This window comes from Heteronotia binoei, chromosome 8 (assembly GCF_032191835.1).
Source record: "Heteronotia binoei isolate CCM8104 ecotype False Entrance Well chromosome 8, APGP_CSIRO_Hbin_v1, whole genome shotgun sequence".
In the NCBI taxonomy this organism is placed as follows: domain Eukaryota; kingdom Metazoa; phylum Chordata; class Lepidosauria; order Squamata; family Gekkonidae; genus Heteronotia; species Heteronotia binoei.
This window is the reverse complement of record NC_083230.1, coordinates 102,914,172-102,940,732: the sequence shown is the minus strand read 5'-3', so window position 1 is coordinate 102,940,732 and position 26,561 is coordinate 102,914,172. Positions and strand designations below refer to the sequence as shown.

Here is a 26,561-nt window from a genome sequence, read left to right as displayed (position 1 = left end):
AAGAAAATAAAGAATTTGCACCATGATGGATTACAAATTATTGTCTTGGAATGTTAATGGACTAAATTCACCACAAAAAAGAAGGGCAACATTAAGAAACAAAACTGTAATATAATATGTTTGCAAGAAGTACATATTAAACAGAAGGATTATAAATTTTTATGGAATAAACAATTGGGAGTAGAATTTTTTTCACTAGCTGAACAGAAGAAAAGAGGAGTGGTTTTATATATCAAACAAGAATTGGAGCCAAAATTAGTGTTTAAAGGATGGAAGATTTGTAGCAGTGGAGACAATATTAAATGGGAAAAAAAATGTTGTTATTGGGATTGTATGCGCCTCAAAGGTGCAAAGGATGCTTTTTTCAAAGACATTACACAACAATTTGATGAACTGACCTATGATCAAGTATTGTTAATGGGAGACTTCAATGGAACAGTTAAGAACTCATTGGATAGATCTGGAGGGGAAAAAAATGATGGGAAAGAAGGGAAATTGCCAAAGTCTTTCTTTGAATTGGCTAAACAAGAAAATTTAGAAGATATATGGAGGAAATTTAATCCTGAAGTGCGGGACTACACTTTTTATAAAGGAATAAGGAAAGAGCAAACAGAAATGGAAAAAGTTCTGCTTGGAGACAATGATAAACTAATTTCAAAAGTATACAAATTACTTTTACAATGGTCTACAGAAGATGAAGAAGTGAAATCTCAAATGATTAAATGGGCAATTAATGTAAATAAAGAAATAAAGATGGAATCTTGGGAATATCTGTGGAAGAACTCTATGAAACTCGCAACATGTCAAAGTATTAAAGAAAATTGTTTTAAGATGATGTATAGATGGTATATAACTCCTAAAAAATTGGCAAAGATGAATAATAAGATGCCAGACAGATGTTGGAAATGTAAAAAGCATGAAGGTTCTTTCTACCATATGTGGTGGACGTGTGAAAGAGCTAAAATGTTTTGGCAGATGATTCAGCAAGAGATTTCTAAGATCTTGGGATATGAGTTTAACAAAGTTGCAGAGACTTTTCTGTTGGGACTACAAATGGAAACATTTCCAAAAGAAGATATAACTTTAATCTGGTACTTGCTCTCAGCCGCTAGGACATTGTATGCGCAGTTGTGGAAGCAAGAAAAAATACCAGAAAAAATGGATTGGATTATAAAAGTTATGACATGGAGTGAAATGGACAAATTAACAAAAATACTAAGAGACTATGATTTGGAAGTTTTTAAGATGGAGTGGAAGAAGTTCAGAAGATACAATAGAAAAAGAGTGGAAAATAAAAGGACATTGGACAATTTTTGATAATGATTACGTTTTAAATAGTTAAGGGTACCTTTAATATTTGGGGTTTTTTAAGTAAATAACACTGGCAGGGGTCAAATAATGGGGGAAGAGGTGGGGGAAATGTAAGATATGGGGTAGATAAATTTTTCTTTTAAAGTTGTAAGATATTGATATAGATTTGCTACCATATGTTTACCCATAAAATTGTTTATATAAAGGAAACTGCAATAAGAGCTAATTGTGCCAGTGCTGTTTCAGAAATTAATTACAGGATTTTTCCATGCATGATATTAAAGCAGGCACAGTGGAAGAACACAGGACAGAAACAACCCATTCCAAACTACAGAAGGATGGAAATTTGTCCACCCTTAGTAACGCAAGTGGACTGTTAAGCATACACATTCATTTTGGGCTATGACAGCATCTCATGTTACTTTTGAAGACATTGATATATCCTCATGAGCCACACAAATGTTTGAGGAAACATGAAAATATAATGTCAGGATGTATAACTCAGAGCCATCTTTGAGTGAAGGCTCAAAATCCAGAGGCATTCTGTTAGAGAAATACATGTACTATAATTTCTTTTTGAAGAAACAGTTGCACCCATGAATCATACCCATGTTGGAATATATATAATCATTTAATGAGAAGCAGCCCTCCTTTCACAATCAATGTAATGTAAACCTTTTTCTTCCTAAGAGGCCCCCCCTCCCCCCAACTAGAAGGATGTAAAACTATAAAACGAAGTTCAGCTTCTGCTGGAACATTCCTAATATAAATCAGTGGCATTTAGCATAGCTAATACTTTCATAAACTCTTCTTGTAGGGCTCCCCCCCCCCCCAAATTAACCTACTGGTATTTATTTTTCAAAGAAAGAAGGAAAGAGAACCCGAAAGCATAAATTCACTCAACTGAAATCTTCCTAAACATTTTGAATCATATTTTTTTTTCAGTCTAAGATCATAAAAGGCATGTATTCAAAGGGCAAAGCATATCCTGAAGCAGTCAAGGCACAAAAAAGCTAATACAATAAAAAAGTTTATATTATTTTCACTGAGAAATTAGGTTTGTTTCTAAAAACTCCTGTTTCAATAAAGTAAGGAGCACTGGGTTATAATTAACGAAAATACTGTATGAACTTAACCATCAAAAGAGAAATATCAATGGTTAACACCTAATTTTTTCATATTATGAAAGAGTTTATTTTATTGAGGTCTTAGTGCTATTATCTGTTTTTAAATGTTTTTGCTTTGCATTTAAACCACAGAGGAGAAGGTATGCTCTTTGCTCAGAGAATCTGTCCCCCACCCCCCAGGATCATTCATTCATCACCTTGGAATACTGATGAATTTTGTGAATTACTTCAGATCAAGTAAATTAAACTCTGCATTGTTCTCTGTGCTATCTTAGTGTTTCTCCTGCCCAGATAAATTTTTAAAATCCTCCTGAATATTTAGTACAAGTAGCATGACAAGGGCATACCTGTTAAGCAAAAGCATAAATTGCATTTATGAAAAAAATATACCTGATCACATTTTCATCTTAATGTTCAATTAAATAATCACACAAAGAGATATGTTTTTTTTTGCCAACCAAGAAAAAACTTAGCACATGAGGACAGAAAGGCTGCATGTTTCATGCTCAATTACAGAAAAATAAAAAATACACACAGGAGAATGCAAGTGCAAGAAAAGAGCCTTTGGCTTCATCGGAAAAGTGATGGTTTTGCCATAGCTGAGCATTTAGGACTGCTAGCCAGGAAGCTCCAGCTCTGTGAACAAGACAGCTCTGACAATGAAGTGCCACAGGGGCTCTGGTTCAGTGGAAAAACATCTGCTTTGCATGGAGAAAGTCCTGGGTTCAATCCCCAGCATCTTTGGTTAAAAAGACCAGGCAGTAGGGGATGTGAAAGACCTCTGCCTGTGGCCCTGGAGAGTTGTGTTGCCAGTCTGAGCAGACAATACGGACCTTGATGGACCAATGGTCAGATTCTGTATAAGACAGCTTCCTGTGTGTCCACAGTGATGGAGCAACTGAGAAAGATTAAGGAGTGAGCAAGTTAGGCAACTATGCAAGTTTAGCAAAAGGGCAATAAGACTCTATTTTTCTCACTATTGGGTAACTGCACAGTTCCAAACACATACCTTAGCTTTAAGATAAAAGCCAATAAAAGATAGAAGCACTGATAAAAGCAGAAAGTCGGCAATAGGGGGGCTACTGCACAGTTATGTCTTTGCATGTATGAATTTTTCTGCCAGTCAGGCAGAAATTTAAGTATGTACTGGGAAGAGAGGTGGGTCTGAGATTATGTTCTGACCACAAGTGGGGCAAAGACTGCTTGTCAAGTGCCACCTAGATAGGCTTAGTAGGATGTGCTGAGGAATAATTGATAGAGTCATGATATATGTTGGCACCAATGATGCTTGGAAGATAGTTGTGCAGTTCTAGATTAGGGAAATTTTGGTTACTAGGCAGGAGATGGCTCTTTAATGGTAGTTTGTGAAGCTGTGTTTCGTTGTTCTATGCACAGGAGCAGTCAAACAGACAGAGAGACTAGAGGAGTCAATAAGTGAATCAGATGGTTTTGCTTGGATAAAGGGTTTAAGATTTGTTAGGGACTAGGCAGCCAGTACAAGACAGAGAGGTTGCACTTGAACCAAATGGAAGCAGAGAACATCTAGTATCAAGAAGGGACACAGAGTAGCTTTCAACATTAGCTCTTGGATAAGCTGCCCTTGTTGAAGAGCATTCAAGGTTGGGGTGATTTATCCCCATGGAATGAGGAGATCTGGTCCAGGTGATCTAGAGGAGGACAGGTTAGAACTTAACAGCGAACATGTGCCAGGAAATGACACCCAGTTTAATGATACTAAGAAGCCACATGGGAAAAATGTCCAAACAGAGAGGGTGTTTGGAGGAGGAATCAAAATAATAGGTATTGTGAATGCTAGAAACGTTCATGATAATATAGGGAAGTTGAAGTGCTTTTAGCTAAAGAAGGACACAGAAACATGATGGGGTTGGGTAAAATAAGTAGTACTTCTATATTCTGTTGTGCTATGCATTACCGGTAAACCAGTTTGGTTTAATTTAAGAAAAACAAGACACCTCCAGAGGACAGAAAGACAATTGTTGAGTCAGAGCACATTTATGTAGTTTATTAGAAGTTCTGTGATGAATATAAAAAAATATCAACAGGAAACCAGTTGTAATTGCAAGTTAAGAAGCTGTGGGGGGACTTTTTGGCCCAAGGCGGAAAATATGGTCTATTTCTCATAAATGTGTGAAGACAGGAACAGAACTGAAATGCACTCCATTTCTGGGACTGTATTGTAGACACATTTATCTTAAAAAAACCCTCGTTGTTTTGAATTGTTGGACTTGCTTCTGTTAGCCTCCAAGAATTTGGCTGCCATTTTGCTGTCATCTTTGTTGGACTACAATTGTTTTAAAGTTAAAAATGCAAGAAGAAAAGGTCAAACATCATGAGAGATGAAAACCAGAGAAGGTAAAAAATGTACAAGCTACAAAAACCCAGGACTTGTACTACTGCATGGAATTCATTTGTAGCCATTGTTGGAATTTTACTGCAGATGTTCCAAATTCACATACACTAAATTAAATCATGCTGCCAGTATTCTTAAAGAAAGGGCAAGGTGGTGGTAGTGGTCATCAGCCAGATATATCTTCAGTACAAACTCATTTGATTTCAGTAAACTGTGTCACAGATTAATTCAAATGAACAGGCATTTCATGTTACAGTAGCAACGTTAAACATCACTTTTAAAAAGCTTGTGAGGAAGAGTGGAAAAAACCCAGAGCATGGCAGATAGGGAGTTTGGAGTTTGATGAAGATAACAGCAAGAACTGATGAAAGACACTGCTGTGTAGCTTGACGAGGATGATAAATTCAGCTACTGTAGCTCACTAAGCTGAAGAAAGGAGGAAGAAGTGTTTGGGACAGGAAAGGACAATAGCAGAATGACCAAAGGCACTAGGAGGCGTTCCTTTGGCTGAACTGAACACATGCTTGGATATGAAGGGAGTGAAAATCAGTCTGGAAAAAACATCAAATGCTAAACAAAAATAATCATCTATTAAAATAATTAAAATGAGGGTTACAATGTGGGATGGAAGTCCACTTCAAAGTATGAAAGGCAACATCTATTTACATATATCTGTCATAATGTGAATGATGGAGGAACATGCACCAGAATGAAAATGCATTTTCAGTCTTGGCAAGTCACTTAATTGACTCCAGCTGTTTCAGTAAGCAAAAATAAGGGATGCGATGAGAAAGGAAAAGGAAAGGTCCCCTGTGCAAGCACCAGTCATTTCTGACTTTGGGGTGATGTTGCTTTCACAATATTTTCACAGCAGACTTTTTACAGCGTGGTTTGCCATTGCCTTCCCCAGTCTTTTACACTTTCCCCCCAGGAAGCTGGGTACTCATTTTACCGACCTCGGAAGGATGGAAGGCTGAGTCAACCTTGGGCCGGCTACCAGAATCCAGCTTCTGCCGGAATCAAACTCAGGTCATGAGCAGAGAGTTCAGACCACAGTACTGCTGCTTTACCACTCTGTGCCACAGGGCCGATGAGAGCTCTGTGTAAACACTGTGTTCTTATCACGCAGCCCTCGTTGATGGATCTCTGGAACACTCCACAACAAGTACTCCAGAAAGCTGCAGCAAGTCTTTTGGCCTGATTACTGCTTTTGGGGCTCAGGTCTACAGATGCTGCTTTTCCAGTTACCTGCTCTTCCTTGGATATGGTAGTTGGCTCAGTCAAGCTGTATGGCGGGCTTCTCTCAAAACTGTTTCCTCCTCATTAAACTTCAAGGGCTGCACTACATGATTCCACATCTCAGTCTGTGTCAGACTCACTGAGTGGAGACATGACACCTCCTTCATTTTCCCTCTAATTCCTTTAGAGTTTCTGCTTGCCTTCTTAAAACATACAACAGAATACCTTAGCAGTATGTACTTGGACATTTATTCTTTAATGATCCTGAATGTTCTACCAATGGAAAATAAAATGAAAACATTACTATTTCCTAGTAGTGTGGGCAAAATACTTTATGCAAACGTTTGCATGATTAAAAGCAGTTGCAATTTCAGTAACCAACACTAAAAACTCATTTGTAATTAACAGGTATTCTGGGGGGGGGGGGGGGGGAGAAACAAACATTCCATACTGTTTCCTTTGCCGGAAACCCTTAGATACTATGACTCTCTGTAGATGTATTAAACATAGCCTCTGAAACATTTGCCAGTTTGATCTGTGTTCAGCTTAAGCACACCAGTGAAAAACCATGAAGACTCTGACCTGCTCCATTGTCATCTTCTGCAGCTCCTTTTCCCAAGCTGCATGGTCGTCATCCAGGTGGTAGGATGCAGGCGGGGTGAGTCCACGGAGAATCAGGGGGTCCCGGTCATGGCACAGGGCTGTCAAATGTCCAATATACAACTTCAACTTGCTGCGATTCTGATCAAGATCTAAAAGAGGCTGAATTACCTACAATAAGAACATGTGCATTAGTCATAGCCTGAAATGTAAGTAAATGGAACAACACAAAGCTGCAAGAGAGTTCAGTTACCACCCTTAGGATCTAATCTGGGAAGAACAGTGAGCTGAGGAAGGGATGAGAATCTACTCAAAAGGAGTTGATACCCATTGTTTTACTTGAAAGGGTACATAACCAAATGGACACATTCTAACAACAACACATTTTTCACTATACATTAAAATAGTACTAAAACTACTTTTTTTTTGGGGGGGGGGGGTTTGAAAAAAAAAAGTCATTTTGGTAGAGGAAGAATTAAGAGTTAAGGGTTCAGCTGATTTATGGTCCATTAAACACTGCTAATACAAAGGGAGAGGTCCTCTTTTATAAAAAGTTTTGAATTGGCAACGGCTGTCAGTTGCAAAATTTCATCCTCCAAACTGTTCACATGCAGGCAAATCTGTTTGTCAGCAGCCCCAAGGTGTCTTTCCAGTTGTACCCCCTAACTCTATTAACAAATGTGGAAGAGTGATAATCTCTCAGTCAACAGAAACCAGTGCTGGTAGGACTTTCAGCAGTGTCCACAAACACACAACTACTCTGGTTCCTTTGTTATGTTTCAAACACTCTTTGAATGGATTAACAGCTGTGCAACAGGAGGAGCTGAAAGCTACAGATTAGTGGTGTCAAACCCCTTTCCTAATAAGACTGTCGAACCCTGTTGATAGTACATTAGGATTAACATATTAGCACTGTATAAAGGAACAGTATCGAACAGGAGCTAAGATTTTAAAAAGGCCATGCTGTAGGCCAAAGAAAAGGACCAAAAGAAGGGGAGGGTTTTTGAGAAGGCTTTGACAGGCTAAAACAAGGAAAGCAAAGAAATACTGACATCATGGTTGTAACTGACTGCACTCAAGACACAGCAGCAACACTGGCAATCCTATAAGATGTCACAAAACCCTTCACATTAACAGGCCTGCAATAGTAGCTTACAATTTTAGCTTGTAAGTAAAAGGTACACCACAAAGAATACAGTAAGTATTCTATAAGGAATAGATAATTTGTTAATAAGCCTAGTTCTGAAGATTTTACTGCAAAGTGAAGCCACATTGTGATGACACATCTCCATTAAGTTTAGCTACTGTAATTTAATGTTCTAGTTTGGAATCTGTGTCAGCAGTTCTCAATCTATCTGAGCGCTGGAACTGATATCTTGAAAATGGTACATAATACCGTCTTGTAATGTTACTTTCCTTGAATATACAGCCAAAATTCTGAGGAATTAAAAAAATCCATATCATCTCTCTTCTTCACTTGAGGTGGCTTACAATCAAAATCTATAAGTTCAAGTTGGTGACTAACTGCAACATTACTTGCCATTACAAGTTTTATAGTAATGGACACCTTTGGCAGCTTTACCGTCTCAAAGTCATACATCAAAGTAGGCCTGAAATTCAAAAAAGTCTCAGCAATCCCCTTCAATGTTAGTGTGTGTGTGTGTGTATCAAGAGGGCAGAAAGGAAAGACTATATAATGGCCAGGACCTATAGATCCAAAGTTCAAATACAAACTATTTTTTCTCTAACAGAGAACAAGAAGAAACAGCTGCTCATTCTAAACACATATGCAAAGTTCTGATATTAAAAGATGAGCCAGAACAACACTGTATGTTCCAATCTGGTATATTATGCTAAAAGTATGCATCAAGTTTCCTTTAACTTTTCCCAGTATGTCATCTTCTATAGATGCAAAGGGGGCTATCATGGAAACACTACTAATTTTAAATTAAGGTCGTACAAAATATTATCTTTCTAAAACACAGTTACTGTCTGCCTAGTTAGTTCTGCATTTCAATGGTGAGCTTTACTAGATATAAACAGAAGCTGTAGATTGCAATTTAAGAAGCTAGAAATAAAAATTAAACAGAATGGCTCAAACCAAAACATTTCTTTGTCAGTTTTTCTCTTACGTTTTAGTGCTATCTAATTTATGAGATTAAAATATTTTAAATTGGAAGAGTATTTATTCATGGATAAAGCATGTGTTGAAAGTTTCCTAATTTGATTACTGATGCTTATTTTGGGAAGGGCTATTCATCGTCCTGGATAACAGCAGAGCCCCCAAGAGTAGTTCATTCCTTTCCCTTGGGATGCATTAACCCCAAGAAGCAAGTAGTGTTCTTATCTCTTTCTCTCCCACATCTAATTTGAGCTGACCACTTAGCTAAAGTCATAGTGCTTCCCAAAACTGTAGAGCAGCCACCAGCTTATCTCAAGAGGATGCAAAAGCACCTGCCAGGCAAGAAGGCAGAGCTAGATGGGATTGCTGAGCCGGGTTGCAAGTGTTTGTTCAACCTAAAGACTATCTAGGAGCACAACAGACTGACCAGATTTATCCAGAATATTTTTCCAAAGAAATTCTCTTTATTAATTAATCTCTGTGACTCCCGAGAATTTATTTCTTTAACCATGCTAGCAGTACTTATTCAACATTAAACAAGTTTAAAACTCGTTTCTGTTGAAGGGAAGTAAAAACCCTGAAAAGTTGATTTAGAAAGGAATTGTGACTATATGGTAAATACATTTAAACACATCCATAGAAGCTGGTTCAGTATGAGATACCATCTTACCTTATTTTATATCAATGCTGAAAATGCTCTCAAATAGGACAGACTGGCAATGTTTATTTTGTTAAGCATAGTTAATAAACTGTAATATACAGAAAAAATATTTTTGCATCTGAACATTCTCAACCTGGATTGGACCTAGCATAGTGTTTCAGTGGGCACAGAAACTTCCACCCATAAATTTCTCAGCTCTCTCTCCATGATTCATTTTTATGCTATAGACTCTGAATCTTCTGGAAAAGCCCCATACAGATGTCTAATACCCCTTCTAACCAAGCATCAGTCACCCCTAGGTTTGTCCCTCCTCTGCTCCACATCCCAGGAAGCATTTGTTTCAAGAAAGCTGGCTGTACTGACTCTTCTATTTCTCTTGGCTTCATTTCTGCCAGAGTCAATCAGAAAATTAATCAATAAATTCTTTCTGAAGTTTTTATACATCATGAACAAATCCCATGGATTAATAATTTCCAAAGCTCACTGCATTCCACTTAGGAACTAGCCAAACCTTTGAAAGTGAACACGAATGCACACACACACACACACACAAGGAAATCACAAAAGAATGAGTGCTATATTTTCTAATGGTGTTCACAGAAAAATCTTCTGAGACTGTGCGAAGGCTCATAATATGTCATCAAGTAAAGAACTTTCAAAGAACTTGAAATCATACAATTATCCACACACATCAATCCACATCACAACCGGCCATCAACTTACTAAAGTCTCTGATCTCAGTGGAGTTTAGAATAGTAGATTAATGATGTTCCAGAACTGAGATGCTCTGGCAACAACAGAAAACTCAATATGCACAGCTCTTGGCTGCTTTCAGATACCTTAAAAGTTTAGAATATTTAATGAAGCTTTCATGGTACACCAAAAGCAAAACCAACACCATCATTCATTCAATGGTTGACTCAAACTTTACAACCTTGTAAGTGGTTTTTCTTCCACTTAAGTGAAGGAACATACAACTTGCCCTTTATGACTGAAGATGAGATCAGATCATGGCAACATCAAATGGTGTTTCTTGTGTGTGTGTGTGTGTGTCAGCTTTTCCTCTTTTCTAAAAAATGTTCTGGAAATTGGCAGAGCGTTAAATGGAATTGAAACAAAGCAATTTTTCAAAATATGAAAAGGGTGAGAAATTGTGTGATGACAGTGATAGCGTTTTCATACTGTTCAATATGTTAAGAACCACAAAGCCTGTGAGATCACTTTAGTTCTTGCAAAAATCTATTGCCAAGAAACCCTTTTCAAGTTAAAACTTTAAATGTGGGCAAGGACAGACATACCAAAGGTATACAGCTATTAGTTCCTGATGGATTTAGGAAGGGAAACAACAGATATATTTACTTCACTCTGAAAGCTGTTTGGATAGGACCTCAAGGTGATAAGGGGTAGTGAGGCTCTTTCCATTTATACTGACAAGGTCCTCTGGATGTCAAAAGGCTGAAACCTCGAGAAAAGCACTGAGAAAAGAAACTAAAAAAGTCCACTGGTGTCTTGCACTTGTACCTTTCCCAGATAATCAAACCTTGCATCCACTTTAAATATTTGTCTTTCTACTCCTAAATCCATTTGTTTATCTGTTATTCTTTCCCGATTGAATCATTAAAAGGAATTGCTACACAGAGTCTAGGCTTATATACAGTCAAAAGAGCTCACTTAAACATTTGCTTTCTTTACTGAAGGGGTGTGCAACATGCTGTGTGGGGCTGATAACACCAGGGCCTTTTGTTTTCACATAAAAACCACAACACCTCCACACTCTTTGGAAACAAAAGAGAAACCTTACATTTTCAGGTCTTTTCCAGCATACATAGGGCTGCTGTGACGGAAAGCAAAGGGTTAAGAATAAACTGAAGGCGCACAGGGCTGCGTCAGGTGACCTGAGGGTGGGGGCAGAGTGCTCACAGCTCTCAGGGAGGGAAAAAGTTAGTTCATGACAAGAAACTGCTGAGGCAGGAGCTCAGTCAGGAGTCTGTCAGAGTTGGAGCCTGACAGAAAGACTGAGAGGGTCAGTTGGGGCCTGAGAAGGGCTGAAAAGATAGCTGATCCTGAGTGGAAGCTGGAGACGGAGACGGGGAAGTCTTCCAGAGACTGCCAGCTTGACCTAACCAGCCGAGAGGGCTGTGTGTGTGTGTGAGTCAGTTAAAGACCTGAACGGTCGCAGACACCAGGAAACTACGCTAAAGACCTAGTGAGGAGGTTGAGGGAGTAGATGTGGGTCAGAGACACCAAGAAGGGCTGAGAGAAGAGTCTTCAGTCGAGGGGTGTGACTAGACACATCTATCCCAAGAGGCCAGACCTTGGCTAGAGTGGGAGAGTGAGTTAAAGGTGGACTGTGTAACTGTGCAAGACTCAAGAAAGTAAAAGTAATCGTGAAGCCTGAAACAAAAGATTAAGCCTGTGTAAATATATCCCATATCCCCAGTTCAAGACTGTTAGTAACAATAAATCTGTGGTTTTAAGTTCAAGTTCTCGTGAGCCTATATTGTGTGAGAAAAACTACAAAGCTGCTGTGGTCCCATCCATCTAAACAAGTAAAATACCCCGAAGAGACTGAAATATAGAGATCCAGTGAGGCCGTGAGGCTGGCGCTGCGATAATTGGTTGCCAGCGTCGGGATTTCGAAGAAAAACCCCAAAATAAGTGTCACTAAGACACACAGAAAGTAGAGGGACACTGCAGTGAAGGAATTAGGACAGATTTGTGAAAAATTCCTGTCAGAAATGGCTCCTCCTAAGAGAACTACCACAGCCACGGGGGATGGGCAGACACAAGAGGAGATTCCTGAGGAGAATCCTACTCATAGCATAGAGGCTATGAAAATACAGTTGGAATTGGCCAGAATAGAAGCAGAAAAACAAATTCAGATGGCCAAAATTCAAGTAGAAAGAGAGGAGAGAGAACACAGAGAAAGGGAAGCGGAAAGAGAGAGAGAGCACAGAGAGAGGGAACATGAAAGAGAAAAAGGAATGGAAATGGCTAGGCTGGAATCAGAGAGAGAACACAGAGAAAGGGAAGCAGAGAGAGAACATGAGGAAAAAATGTACAGGTTGAAACTCCAGGAGATTCAAGGAAGGCCTGAGTCTCAACGTGATACTAGAAGTGAGAGGCGCCTCACAGTAGAACAAAAGAAATTCCCCAAGTATCAAAAAGGGGATGATGTAGAAGCTTTTTTGTTTAATTTTGAAAGAACATGTAAAGATTTAAGAGTTGCTGATGAGGACAGAATGATTTATTTGAGACCTCAGATCTGTGGAGAGTTGAGTGAAATCTACTCTGAACTGAGGGATGAGGAGACTTCTGATTATCAATTGTATAAGGAAAGGGTCAGAGTCCGCTTTGGCTTAACAGCAGAGCAAAGCAGGAAAAAATTTAGAGAAATCAGAAGGAAGCCTGGAGAAACATACTCTCAACTAGGTTGTCGGTTAGACAGAGCCCTGAACAGATGGGTTGAAGGGAGTAAAGTTTCCACTTTAGAAGACCTGAAAAACTTAGTGGGCTTGGAACAGTTTTATAACCAAGTCCCCTCTCAGTATAGGTGGGTTCTGAGAGACAAGAAGTTGAAAACAGTAGAAGAAGCAGCTATGATTCTAGATGAGATTGAATCAGATCTAGGGAGATCAATGTGGACTGCTCCAACTAAAAAACCCCGAGTCTGGAACTCTCCAGAGAAGTCTGGGGCGGGTAACAACAACCCTGCAAAGCGGTACAGTCCACCTCCATATAGAAGGACCCAGGCTGCTTGCTTCCAATGTGGAGGAATTGGGCACTATGCCAAATTTTGCCCAGAAAAAGGGAAAAAGACCCCACCAGCTAAGACAGTTAAAATAGTGCAAAGTCAAAAGCAAGAAGTAGAAACAAACCCCTCACTTCCAGAGAACACACCACCAGAAAGACCCAATAGTGTTCTGAAAGTGTGGAAGGTGCAGGAGAGCTTGAGTGAGGAATATACTGAGACTGTGACAGTAAATGACGAGGAAGTCAAGGCTTATAGGGACACAGGGGCGCAGGTTTCCCTAGTACAGCCAGAATTAGTAAAAAGTCATCAGTATTTGCCTGGGAAATCTTACACCATAAAGGGCATTAAAGGACCTACATTTGAAGTGGCCCTAGCAGAAGTTCCTATCAAGTATAGAGAGTTCCAAGGTGATTGGATTGTGGGAGTCCTGAGTGACATAGGAACATCGCTTCTATTGGGCAATGATTTAGCTGATGAGTTAAAGAGACAGCAAGCTAATCCTGTCAACATTGTTACAAGAAGCAGGCCAGAAGAAGCAACTACTGAGGTGTGTGTACAGCAACCAGCAGAAGAAAAGGAAACAATGTTGCAGACCATCCCTGCTGCAGGATTCCTCAGAGAGCAGCAACAAGATGACAGCCTGAAGGAACTATGGCAGAGAACTGGGGAGATGACAGAAAAAAAAGGGGAGAGCATGTTTGGCTCTTTGGAACCCTTTGAGGTGGCCCAACCAGTGAGCAGAGGACACAGCCAAGCAACAGAGCAAGAAACCGTCCAGACCAGCAAGCCTTTTCGATCAAAGTCGTTAGTTGGCAGGTGTGCTCCTTTGTCATCCTCTCCCAAGACAACTAATGGAACTGTTGTCCAAGCTAGGAAACCAACTGTCCAAGTTTTGAGCAGTATGGCTTCCCCATCCACAGACCAGCTATGCATCACAACTGATGAAACAGAATTGCAGCGGCTCATTCAGCAGAAGCAAGAACAATGCACCGCTGGAAGAATTGCCAAGCAGATGACGGCTGCTGCAGACAACATGAGAAGGTCGCAACGACGGCAGAAGCAGTGGTACGACTCCAAGTCCAGAGACAGAGAGTTCAAGCCAGGAGACAGAGTACGGGTTTTGAAGCCCAGGAAGAAGAACAAGTTAGATGTGGCCTGGGAGGGACCTTATACCATCGCCCATAAGGTCTCCAACGTGAACTATGTAGTGAACTTAAGTGAAGATGGGGAACAATCTAAAGTGTTCCATGTGAATATGCTAAAACCTTATTTTGACAGGGGTAATTTGGTTTTAGTTGCAAAGAAGGGAGTCAGGGAGGGAACTGAATTGTCGGGTTGGGGGAAAATATCCCAGGAAGAAACCATTAAGGAGGTTCAGTTCGCCCCTTCTCTTAATGGAGAACAGAGAGCCCAATTACAAACGATATTGGGAGGGTACAAGACAATCTTTTCAGATGTACCAGGGAAGACAAACCTAGCGTGTCACAAGATTGACACAGGGGATTCAAGGCCTGTAGCACTCCAACCATACAGAGTGACTGGCCCGAATGCCAAGTATGTACAGCAGGAGGTAGAAGAGATGTTACAACTGGGTTTAATTGTACCTTCAGAAAGTCCGTGGGCCTCACCTGTAGTCCTAGTCCCCAAACCAGACAAAACTATGAGGTTTTGTGTAGACTACAGGAGATTGAATAAAATAACAGTACCGGATGTGTATCCAATGCCTCGCATAGACGAGTTAGTCGAGACAATTGGAGCTGCCAATTTTATTACCACCTTAGATTTGACAAAAGGTTATTGGCAGGTAGCTATGGATCCAAAAGATCAACAGAAAACAGCGTTTATAACCAAGGAGGGACTCTTTGAGTTTACTGTGTTACCATTCGGGTTAAGGAATGCTCCCTCCACATTCCAAAGAGTAATTGACAAGATGCTAGTGGGACTGAAAGAATTTGCACTTGCCTATATTGATGATATTGCTATTTTCAGTGCTACATGGAAGGAACACTTGCAGCATGTGGCCATTGTATTACAGCGAGTGAAAGATGCGGGTCTCACCATCAAGGCATCTAAGTGTCAACTAGCCATGGCCGAGGTTAAGTATTTAGGGCATGTGCTAGGAGGAGGTAAGATCAAAGCAGATTGGGGAAAGGTGCAAGCCATACATGAGTGGCCTAGACCCCAAACCAAGAAACAAATACGAGCATTTTTAGGTGTAGTAGGATACTACAGGAGGTTTATACCTGAGTTTAGCACGATAGCAGCACCGCTATGTGAGTGCACCAAGAAGAAGAACCCTGATCCAGTAATCTGGAATTCAGAGTGTGAACAAGCGTATGAACATCTGAAAGTGGTTCTGACCACGGAACCGGTGTTGAAAACTCCAGAGTTTTCAAAGGAGTTTACCCTCTTTACTGATGCATCTAATGTTGGGGTTGGTGCAACTTTGAGTCAGCAAGGAGAGGAAGGACTGTATCATCCAGTTCTGTATCTGAGTAGAAAGTTATTGGACCGAGAGCAACACCTCTCAGTAATTGAAAAAGAGTGTTTAGCGATTGTGTGGGCAATAGGTAAATTGAAACCATACCTATGGGGAAGGAAGTTTACACTGTGTACAGATCATTCTCCCCTGAAATGGTTGAACCAAGTTAAAGATACGAACAGCAAACTGGTAAGATGGAGTTTACAGCTCCAAGATTACAACTTCGACATCCAGCATATCTCTCGGCTTGGCTTCGCGAACGAAGATTTAAGAAGGGTGCAATAGTCCACGTTTGCTGCAGGCTCGCTGGTGGCTGACAAGACCAATGTGGGACAGGCAGGTCCGGCCACAGCGGCTGCAGGGAAAAGTCTGATTTAGGGTTGGTCCTGTAGCAGTGCGATTCTTCCTCAATCTCCTTTTGTCCTCAAGACCAGCTATGCGTGTGTTCTCAAAGGAAGAGACAGCCTGGTGGATGGTGTGCCTCCATGCTTTGCGATCAGAGGCTAGGTCAGACCACTGGTGATGGTTGATGTGACAGGTGCTAAGGGATTTCTTCAAGGAGTCCTTGTACCTCTTCTTTGGTGCCCCTCTATTTCGATGGCCGGTGGAGAGTTCGCCATACAGGGCAATCTTGGGAAGGCGGTGGTTTTCCATCCTAGAAATATGCCCTGCCCAGCGCAGCTGCGTCTTCAACAGCAGTGCCTCGATGCTGGTAACCTCTGCCCGCTTGAGGACTTCAGTGTTGGTCACAAAGTCACTCCAGTGGATGTTGAGGATGGTGCGAAGGCAGCGCTGATGAAAGCGCTCAAGGAGTCGCAGGTGATGACGGTATAAAACCCACGATTCGGAGCCATAGATGAGGGTTGTCATCACAACCGCTTTGTAAACATTGATCTTTGTGCCTTTTTTCAGATGCTTGTTGCTCCACACTCTTTTGTGCAGTCGGCCAAATGCACGGTTTGCCTTTGCCAGCCTGTTGTCAATCTCCTTGTCGATCTTGGCATCTGAGGAGATGATGCACCCCAGGTAGCTGAACTGCTGGACTGTCTTCAGAACTGATTCACCCACAGTGATGCAGGGAGGGTGATAATCTTCCTGGGGTGCAGGCTGGTGGAGAACTTCTGTCTTCTTCAGACTAACTTCTAGGCCGAATAGCTTGGCAGCCTCTGCAAAGCAGGACGTCATATGCTGCAGAGCTGATACCGAGTGGGAGACGAGTGCAGCATCGTCAGCAAACAGTAGCTCTCGGATGAGTTTTTCCATTGTCTTGGAGTGTGCCTTTAGTCGCCTCAGGTTGAACAGGCTGCCATCGGTGCGATAGCGGATGTAGACACCATCGTCCTCATCTAGATCTACTGCGGCTCTTTGAAGCATCATGCTAAAGAAGATCGTAAACAGAGTTGGCGCGAGAACGCAGCCTTGCTTTACACCTGTGCCTATTGGGAAGGGCTCCGAGAGGTCGTTGCAGTGTCTGACTTGGCCTCGCTGGTCTTCGTGTAGCTGGATGATCATGCTGAGGAACCTTGGGGGACATCCTAAACGTTCCAAGATTTGCCACAGGCCTTTCCTGCTAACGGTATCGAAAGCTTTGGTAAGGTCGACAAAAGTCACATACAGACCCTTGTTCTGTTCCCTGCATTTCTCTTGGAGCTGCCTGAGAACAAATACCATGTCGGTGGTGCTCCTGTTAGCTCTGAAGCCGCACTGGCTCTCTGGGAGGAGTTCTTCTGCAATGGGGGGCACCAGTCTGTTCAGGAGTATTCTGGCAAGGATTTTGCCTGCGATGGAGAGCAGGGTTATCCCCCGGTAGTTGGAGCAGTCTGACTTTTCCCCTTTGTTCTTGTATAGGGTGATGATGATTGCATCGCGAAAGTCCTGTGGTAATTTGCCTTGTTCCCAGCAGGTGACAAGTACTTTGTGAAGTGAGCTATGTAGTACTGTGCCCCCATGCTTCCAGATCTCTGGTGGAATTCCATCAACTCCTGCTGCCTTGCCACTTTTCAGTTGCTTGATGGCTTTAACAGTCTCTTCTAGGGTGGGGATCTCATCCAACTCTGTTTTCACCGGTTGAAGTGGGGTGAGGTGGATTGCTGAATCTTGAACTACGCGGTTGGCACTGAAGAGAACCTGAAAATACTCCGACCACCGGTTCAGTATGGATGCCTTGTCTGTGAGGAGCACTTGGCCGTCTGCACTATGCAAGGGACTCTGAGCCTGATATGATGGACCATATACTGCCTTCAGGGCTTCGTAGAACCCTCTTAAATCACCAGTGTCTGCACACAGCTGGGTTCTCTCTGCAAGCTTGGTCCACCACTCGTTCTGAATGTCTCGAAGCTTGTGCTGGAGGTTGCTACATGCAGCGCGAAAGGTTGCTTTTTTCCCAGGACAGGAGGGCTGAGCAAGATGTGCTTGGTAGGCAGATCTCTTTTTTGCCAGTAATTCTTGGATCTCTTGATTGTTCTCATCAAACCAGTCCTTGTTCTTCCTTGTGGAGAACCCGAGGACTTCTTCAGAGATCTGCAGGACGGTAGTTTTTAGGTGTTCCCAGAGTGCTTCTGGAGAAGGGTCTGTGGGGCAACTGAGGTCCTCAATTCTTGACTGGAGTTTTGCCTGGAAGGCAGCTTTAACTTCGGCTGACTGGAGGCTGCCAACCTGAAACTTCCTCCGAGGGATACCTCCTCTCCTGGGTGTGGGTTTAAAGTGAAGACGGAGATTGCAGCGTACAAGACGATGATCCGTATGACATTCTGCGCTGGGCATTACTCGGGTGTGTAAGACATCTCGAAGGTCTCTCTGGCGCACCAGAATGTAGTCGATAAGGTGCCAATGCTTGGACCGTGGGTGCATCCAGGTTGTCTTCAGACTGTTCTTCTGCTGGAAGATAGTGTTGGTGATGGTGAGCTGGTGCTCCATGCAGAATTCTAGCAGGAGGCGCCCGTTGTCATTGCAGTTGCCAATGCCGTGTTTGCCAAGTACTCCTTTCCAGGCTTCCGAGTCTTTACCTACTCTGGCATTGAAGTCGCCAAGGATGATCACCTTGTCCTCTGTAGGGGTCTTCCGTACGAGGTTGCGTAGATCAGCATAGAACTTGTTCTTTTCTGCAGGATCTGCTTGAAGGGTTGGGGCATACACACTGAAGAGTGTTGCATGCTGCTTGTTTTGAAGTGGGAGGCGCATGGACATGATGCGATCTGAGTGACCTGTTGGAAGGTTTTCGAGTTTGGAGGCAATGGAGTTCCTGACCATGAAGCCAACGCCAGAAAGGCGGCTCTCAGCCTTTGACTTACCCGACCAGTAGAGGGTATAGCCAGCACCGTGTTCTTGAAGACTACCTTCCTCAGGAAAACGGACCTCACTGAGAGCTGCTATGTCGATATTCAACCTGAGAAGTTCGTGGGCAACTAGAGCAGAGCGTCGTTCAGGGCGACCACTGCCTACTGTGTCAAGCATGGTTCTGATGTTCCAACACGCAAGCTTTAGTCTTTGCACACTTTGTGAGGCAGGTGCATGCCTTTTCTTTGTTGTTACTTTTCGACCGCAAGTAAGGATGCCCGTTGACCGCGGCTAGCCAACTGGGGTGGGGGAGACGAGCTTTGTTTAGGCCACCTTTTCTAGGCCCCTCTCCGTGTGGAGCAAGCAGTGCTGTCCCTAGATAAGGCTGCTTGGTCGTTCAGGGTGCTGCCGAAAGATGCTTTCGTCTCCGGGTTAGCATCAGGCGACCAATATCCTGAACCGCCTACATGCAGGATCGGGACTGCGGCTTCCAGTGGCACCTTCCACCTGCCGTTTCGCCCCTTGCCTATCGCTGCAGGACTTGATGCGTTGTGGGTTGTGTGTGTGGATATGCCCTTCAGGCCTGCGCAGAGGAATTTTTTAGGTGAAGCGCAGTGTGCGCGGTACTGGCTCCACCCTTTCACCTGGGGGTCATCTGCCATGGCCCAGTAAGCCGGGACGCCGGCAGTGAGTCCTCCAGGTGGTAGGTGTTACATTAACGAGCTCTATCTGCCCGGGTTTGATGTTAGAGTTTTCCTTCTCTTAGGCTGGCGAGGTTGGTGGGCCCAGCCTGCCCATCCGGTTATACCGCCGGACAATTCGGTCGCACCATGACGTAGCAAACTCTGTGAAAACGGGGGGGACCAGCGAGAAGGTGTTGCTACGGATGCAGTAATGCAGGAGAGGCCATTGCAGTGACCATCTGCCAGGCATAGCCAGACAGTGACCACGCGGCGTTCACTACACCGGGAGAGGAGAGGCTATGTATTGCGCATGCACTTTCCCTGGGGGGGTAGGATTCCCAGAGGGAGCCCACCCCCCACCACCCCCAACATCCAGCATATACCGGGGAAGCAAAATGTGATAGCAGATGCGCTATCAAGAAGAATGTGAATTTTAAAAGCCTGTTTGTATGGTAATGTTATAGATATAAGACTATATACCTGATGAAGAATGTATATAATTTTGAAGTAGGTGTTATAGCAAAAGTGTTATAACAAAGTTAGTGTAACCCAAGCAAGTGTGCCCATGTCCCATTGCTCAGCAAAAGGCTGAGACCTTTCGCCTTGTGCAATGTCTCAAAAAGGGGAGGGGCATGTGACGGAAAGCAAAGGGTTAAGAATAAACTGAAGGCGCACAGGGCTGCGTCAGGTGACCTGAGGGTGGGGGCAGAGTGCTCACAGCTCTCAGGGAGGGAAAAAGTTAGTTCATGACAAGAAACTGCTGAGGCAGGAGCTCAGTCAGGAGTCTGTCAGAGTTGGAGCCTGACAGAAAGACTGAGAGGGTCAGTTGGGGCCTGAGAAGGGCTGAAAAGATAGCTGATCCTGAGTGGAAGCTGGAGACGGAGACGGGGAAGTCTTCCAGAGACTGCCAGCTTGACCTAACCAGCCGAGAGGGCTGTGTGTGTGTGTGAGTCAGTTAAAGACCTGAACGGTCGCAGACACCAGGAAACTACGCTAAAGACCTAGTGAGGAGGTTGAGGGAGTAGATGTGGGTCAGAGACACCAAGAAGGGCTGAGAGAAGAGTCTTCAGTCGAGGGGTGTGACTAGACACATCTATCCCAAGAGGCCAGACCTTGGCTAGAGTGGGAGAGTGAGTTAAAGGTGGACTGTGTAACTGTGCAAGACTCAAGAAAGTAAAAGTAATCGTGAAGCCTGAAACAAAAGATTAAGCCTGTGTAAATATATCCCATATCCCCAGTTCAAGACTGTTAGTAACAATAAATCTGTGGTTTTAAGTTCAAGTTCTCGTGAGCCTATATTGTGTGAGAAAAACTACAAAGCTGCTGTGGTCCCATCCATCTAAACAAGTAAAATACCCCGAAGAGACTGAAATATAGAGATCCAGTGAGGCCGTGAGGCTGGCGCTGCGATAGCTGCCAATCCCCAGATAGGGGCAGGGGACCCCCAGGTTTGGAGGCCCTCCCTCCGCTTCAGGGTCATCAGAAAGTGGGAGGGGGGAGGAGGGAAATGTCTGCTGGGCACTCCATTGTTCCCTATGGAGACTGATTCCCATAGGTTATAATGGGGAATTGATCTGTGGGTATCTGGGCCTCTGGGGGGGCCTGTTTTTTGAGATAGAGGCACCACAATTGCAGCATAGAATCCAATGCCTCTCCTCTAAACACCCCCCAAGTTTCAAAAAGTTTGGACCAGAGGGTCCGATTCTATGAGCCCCAAAAGAAGATGCCCCTATCCTACATTATTTCTAATGAAGGGATGGCATTTAAAGGTGTGCAGTCCCTTTAAATGTGATGGCCAGAACTCCCTTTGGAGTTCAATTGTGCTTGTCACAACCTTGCTCCTGGCTCCACCCTCAAAGTCTCCTGGCTCCACTCCAAAGTCCCCAGATATTTCTTGAATTGGACTTGGCAACACTAAGCATACAACACAATTATGAGTTTTTGTGTTAACTGATATACTGTACCAGGTGGGCAGCCGTATTGATCTGAAGCAACAGAGTAAGTTAAAGTCCAATGGTACCTTTAAGACCAACAACGTTTTATTCAGGGTGTGAGCTTCCTCTGCTTCCACACAAAAGCTCTGTTAGGCCAAATGCCCTCAAAACGAGGTTGGGGAATTAGTTTAATGGACACTTGGCTTTAATAGGAATCTTTTTATCAATGTATACCAGGCTCAACCATTCAGAGAGTGATGCTCAATAAACATGGACTCTAATTTAATAAAATCAATTGTAATTTATTTGAAATAATAGTTCTTTCACACAAGGTACAAAAACAATCACACGTTCACACAGGTCTAAAGAAATATAGAGAGATCAATAGGGGTACATATAAGGATGAACATACAGGGTGATACTACCTCTCGCAGACTCCAAGGAAGATTCCGATGGCGACGAATGAGGGAACGGGGGATGGACCCGAAACTGATCAGGAATCGGGGATGGATCTATACAGCGGGATATGGGGGTTGCTGAATAGAGAACACACCTGTGGGTAGCTAGTCCACAGGTTATATAGGGTCACCTCAGTCCTGAGGGGATGGGAGGTGACTGGGAGGGGAGATGGGAGGTTCCGCTGATGACCACGAAGGCTGGACATCGGCTGGACCAATGGTGAGTCTTTGGCGACACCTGATTGGGTGTATGCTTTGACCAATGAGCTTCACCTTCATCCTGGAAACTTCCAAGTTGCGACAGGGCCTGGGGCGGCTCCAGTGATATCAGTATGGAAATGGTTGGGTGATTGGGATGAGATGGGATTATCTGGGAATGTGACAATAGGGAATCAGATATGGACCTAGGTATCCCCGGTGTAGACAAAGGACCTGGATGTGGCAGGAGAGATCCTTCCTCTTTCTCATCATCTCCTGGGTGAGAACTACTGTGCAGGATATTACTGAGCAATTAGGATCAACAGTCGAGCTATTAATCCATTCATGAAACAGATGGGTTGCTTGCGGGCTAGGAATGACTCAAGGTGTGTACGTGAGGTTCCCACTAAGAAGGAATGAAGCCCAACAAGGCAGGAAGATGGCTACAAGTGGTGTTAGCAAAACACAGTGGCTTCCATGCTTAGCGCTTCAACACCGGTCGCCTGGACAGCTCCGTGGTGGCGTAGCCTCCTCCTCACCATGGCGGACTCCACGCATTAGCGGGGAAACGTCCGTGTGCGTCTGCAGACACTCTGTGCCTGTCTCAAGCACGTATATACTATGCTGTTGGTACACATGAGTCCCTTTTGGTTTCTGAATAGCTCTGCTCGCACTCTCTGGCCAGACGGGTGCAAGCTCACTTCTCCAGGCGCCCTGGCAACCACGTTTGTGACTGCAATATTGGGGAAAGAGGGGTCATTTTCTCACAGCTCACACCCTGTCTTAAAGGTGCCATTGGACTCTAACAATGATATACTGAACCTCCATTCAAGAAGCCTTTGGCAAAGAACAGGGAGGGGAATTGTGGGAAGATGGCTGCCAACTGTGTAAGAGCCTACTGAGCTTTTGTTGCCCTCCTTTTAGAGGTCATTCAAGCTTGGGTGTGGCAAGAAATGTAAGCCAAAGGGCTCTTGGCCCACAGCTCATGCTGGGTCGTCATGGGGAGAAAAGTGAGGCAACAAATGCTGCAAATACCTTGTTTTCCTAAACTACACATTGTGTTGCTCGTTAATTATCACATATGATAATTTGTGCTTTCCTGTGCTCTTTTAAGCATTTGCTCGATATTTCTGAGGTCAAGCTAACAGAATAGAAGACAATATTTAAGTCCAGTGGCATCTTTAAGACCAACACAATTTTATTCAAGGTTTGTATCTGAGGAAGTGTGTGCACACATGAAAGCTTATACCCAGAATAAAACTTTGTTGGTCTGAAAGGTGTCACAGGACTCAAACTTTGTTTTACTGCTTCAGACCAACACAGCTACCCACCAGAATAAAAGACAAACATTTTTATATTACTCCTCACTAGAGAACATGGTAACTTGTAAGCCTCTTCTTCCACAAGACTAGACAATTACACCAATACAGATAGGGTGGCCAGACCGTCCCGGTCTCCCGGGACTTTCCCGGTTCTGGCCACCAATTCCCGGCTCCCGGGCTGCCTATACCGGGACCATTACAAAGTCCCGGTATAGCCAGTGGGGAGCCGGCGGGCAGCGCGCGCGGGCCGGGAAAGGCGGGGAGTGAGGCAGCCAGCGTCCCTGCGCGTGCGCACGGCAGTGTGCGCACGCGCAGGGACGCTGGCTGCCTCACTCCCCGCCTTCCCCGCCCGCGGGGTCCGGCAGCGGTGGTGGAGGCCGGAGAGGCCGCCGCTGGTCCCTGGAGGGCCTCCAGAGGCCAGCGGAGGCCGCGGAGAGGCCGCCGCTGGTCCCTGGAGGGCCTCCAGAGGCCCGCGGAGGCCGCGGAGAGGCCGCCACTGGTCCCTGGAGGCCCTCCAGAGGCCCGCGGAGGCTGCGGAGAGGCCGGCGCTGGTCCCTGGAGGCCTCCAGAGGCCAGCGCCGGAAGCGGAGAGGCCGCCGCTGGTCCCTGGAGGCCTCCAAAGGCCAGCGCCGGAAGCGGAGAGGCCGCCGCTGGTCCCTGGAGGCCTCCAGAGGCCAGCGCCGGAAGAGGAGAGGCCGCCGCTGGTCCCTGGAGGCCCTCCAGAGGCCTGCGGAGGCCGCGGAGAGGCCGGCGCTGGTCCCTGGAGGCCTCCAGAGGCCAGCGCCGGAAGCGGAGAGGCCGCCGCTGGTCCCTGGAGGCCTCCAGAGGCCAGCGCCGGAAGAGGAGAGGCTGCCGCTGGTCCCTGGAGGCCCTCCAGAGGCCCGCGGAGAGGCCGCCGCTGGTCCCTGGAGGGCCTCCAGAGGCCAGCGGAGGCCGCGGAGAGGCCAGCGCTGGTCCCTGGAGGCCCTCCAGAGACCAGCGCCGGCCTCTCCGCCGCCTTCCCGGCCTCCGCAGCCGCCGCCAGCCCCGCCAGCAGCCCGGAGGAGAGGCCGCCACCGCCCTGGATCAAGGTAAGCCGAAAGCGGGGGGGGGGGGGCGGCTGGCGGCTGGCCTTCCTTCTTTCCTTCCCTCCCTCCCTCCCTCCTCCCTCCCTCCTCCCTTCCTTCCCTCCCTCCTTCCTTCCTCCCTTCCCTCCCTCCTCCCTTCCTTCCCTCCCTCCTCCCTTCCTTTCCTCCCTTCTCCCTCCCTCCCTGCGCCCCCTCTTTCATTTGATATGTGTCCCGTGCGGGTGCCACCCTCCCGCCGGGAGATGCCGCAAAATGAGCCCCCTTGAGGCTTATGGCGGCAGGGCCCGGGGGAAGCGAGCTAGACTGCTGTTCTTTTGAGGGGTCATAGAGTGTTTCGAGCCCGTCCCTGTGGCATCGGTCCCATCGTTGTGGGGCCCAGGGGGCCGGCGCAGCGGCACGCTGAAGCAGCCTGTCTGTCACTTCCGGGTTCCTGTCCTGCATCTCGACCTGTGTTATTAGTGACAGGCTGCTTCGGCGTGCCGCTGCGCCGGCCCCCTGGGTCCCACAACGATGGGACCGATGCCACAGGGACGGGCTCGAAACACTCTATAACCCCTCAAAAGAACAGCAGTCTAGCTCGCTTCCCCCGAGCCCTGCCGCCATAAGCCTCAAGGGGGCTCATTTTGCGGCATCTCCTGGCGGGAGGGTGGCACCCGCACGGGACACATATCAAATGAAAGAGGGGGCGCAGGGCTATCAGAAGCAGCCGGCAGAGGGAGTCGCGAGACCACCCCACTGGGGGATCCACACCCCGAAAGTGATGAAGGTGGCGCAGATAGAGCCAACAGAGCAAACAGGACAAAATAAATAGGCTGCATTATGCAGCACCGTTGAGAAAGTGCCTTATCCCATATACTGATGAAGTATATACAGGATTTGAGAACAAAATTGTTTCCGGCGGTGGTATTTGGGGGATTTTTGGGGACGTCACAGGAAGTGCTGTGAAGTCACTTCCTGTTTCCGGCAGTGGCATTTGGGGGAAATGATGTCATTTGGGGGAAGTGATGTCACAGGAAGTGATGTCACTTCCCGTTTCCGGCAGGTGACGCGGGGAAATGATGTCACAGGAAGTGGTGTCACTTCCTGTTTCCGGCGGTGGCATGACATCACTGGAAGTGACATCACTTCCTGTTTCCGGCGGCGCGCGCGCACCCCTACCTTCCCCACCCCAAGGTGTCCCTGGCTGGCCTTCAGACATTATGGTCACCCTAACACAGATAAACCATAAACTGTGCTTCACAACCATCCTGTTATGATAATCTACAGACCCAAATATAAACCAAATATCTGGAGATGAAATTCTGAATCTCTGCATGCAAAGAACACCAGAGTTTAAGAGTAGCTGTTTTGAATAAGAACAACTCAAGGCTTTCTTTCACATTTGTCTGATATTAGAATACATCCTCTTTACAATGTTCCTAATCACTTGCTTAAAATGTTTTGGGAATTATGTGTTCTTGACCTATGAATGTCATATAGGACGGGTGGAATGCGCATGCTCTAGAGGAAGAAGCCTCAGCTCGTCCCTCTCCGGACAAGAAAAGAGATTAAGACTGAAAGATAAGAAAATATTGAAGTTACGGAGTCATAATATTTGGCAGACAAGCTAGAGAAGTCAAAGAAGCAAAAGGCATGCTTAGAAGAGAATTAGAAGCTAAAAGAAGGGAGTATTTGGCAAAACAGATAAGGAACGAAGGTGGTGATTAACAGTTTAGAAATGGCTGCCACAACAGTTGAACAGCTTTCGGAACAGATAGCACAATTTCAGGTGTTAATGATACAATCTCAGAACAAGATTGAAGAAACTATTGCGGAAGTAAAAAATGAAGTCAGTCAAATAAACAAAGAACTGCAAGATATTAGGCAACTGGCTAACAAGGCAGATAAGACGGCTTCAGTAAATAAGAAGGATATAACTCATTTAAAGGAACAGATTAAGGGCCTTTCTGACAGAGT

At 44.9% G+C, this 26,561-nt stretch overlaps 1 protein-coding gene across 7 annotated transcripts in view; it reads right to left on the bottom strand.

Moving 5' to 3' along the window:
* ERC1 (ELKS/RAB6-interacting/CAST family member 1) overlaps positions 1-26,561 on the bottom strand; it is a 291,605-nt gene that overhangs the window by 16,648 nt on the left and 248,396 nt on the right. For 4 of the 7 annotated variants that reach the window (XM_060245767.1, XM_060245766.1, XM_060245768.1 and 1 more), the window contains one exon: positions 6,631-6,819. In XM_060245767.1, coding sequence (XP_060101750.1) covers positions 6,631-6,819 — 189 coding nt within the window. Of the gene's footprint in view, positions 1-6,630; positions 6,820-26,561 lie in introns of those variants that run through there. The other 3 variants (XM_060245770.1, XM_060245771.1, XM_060245773.1) reach the window with 1 other exon arrangement.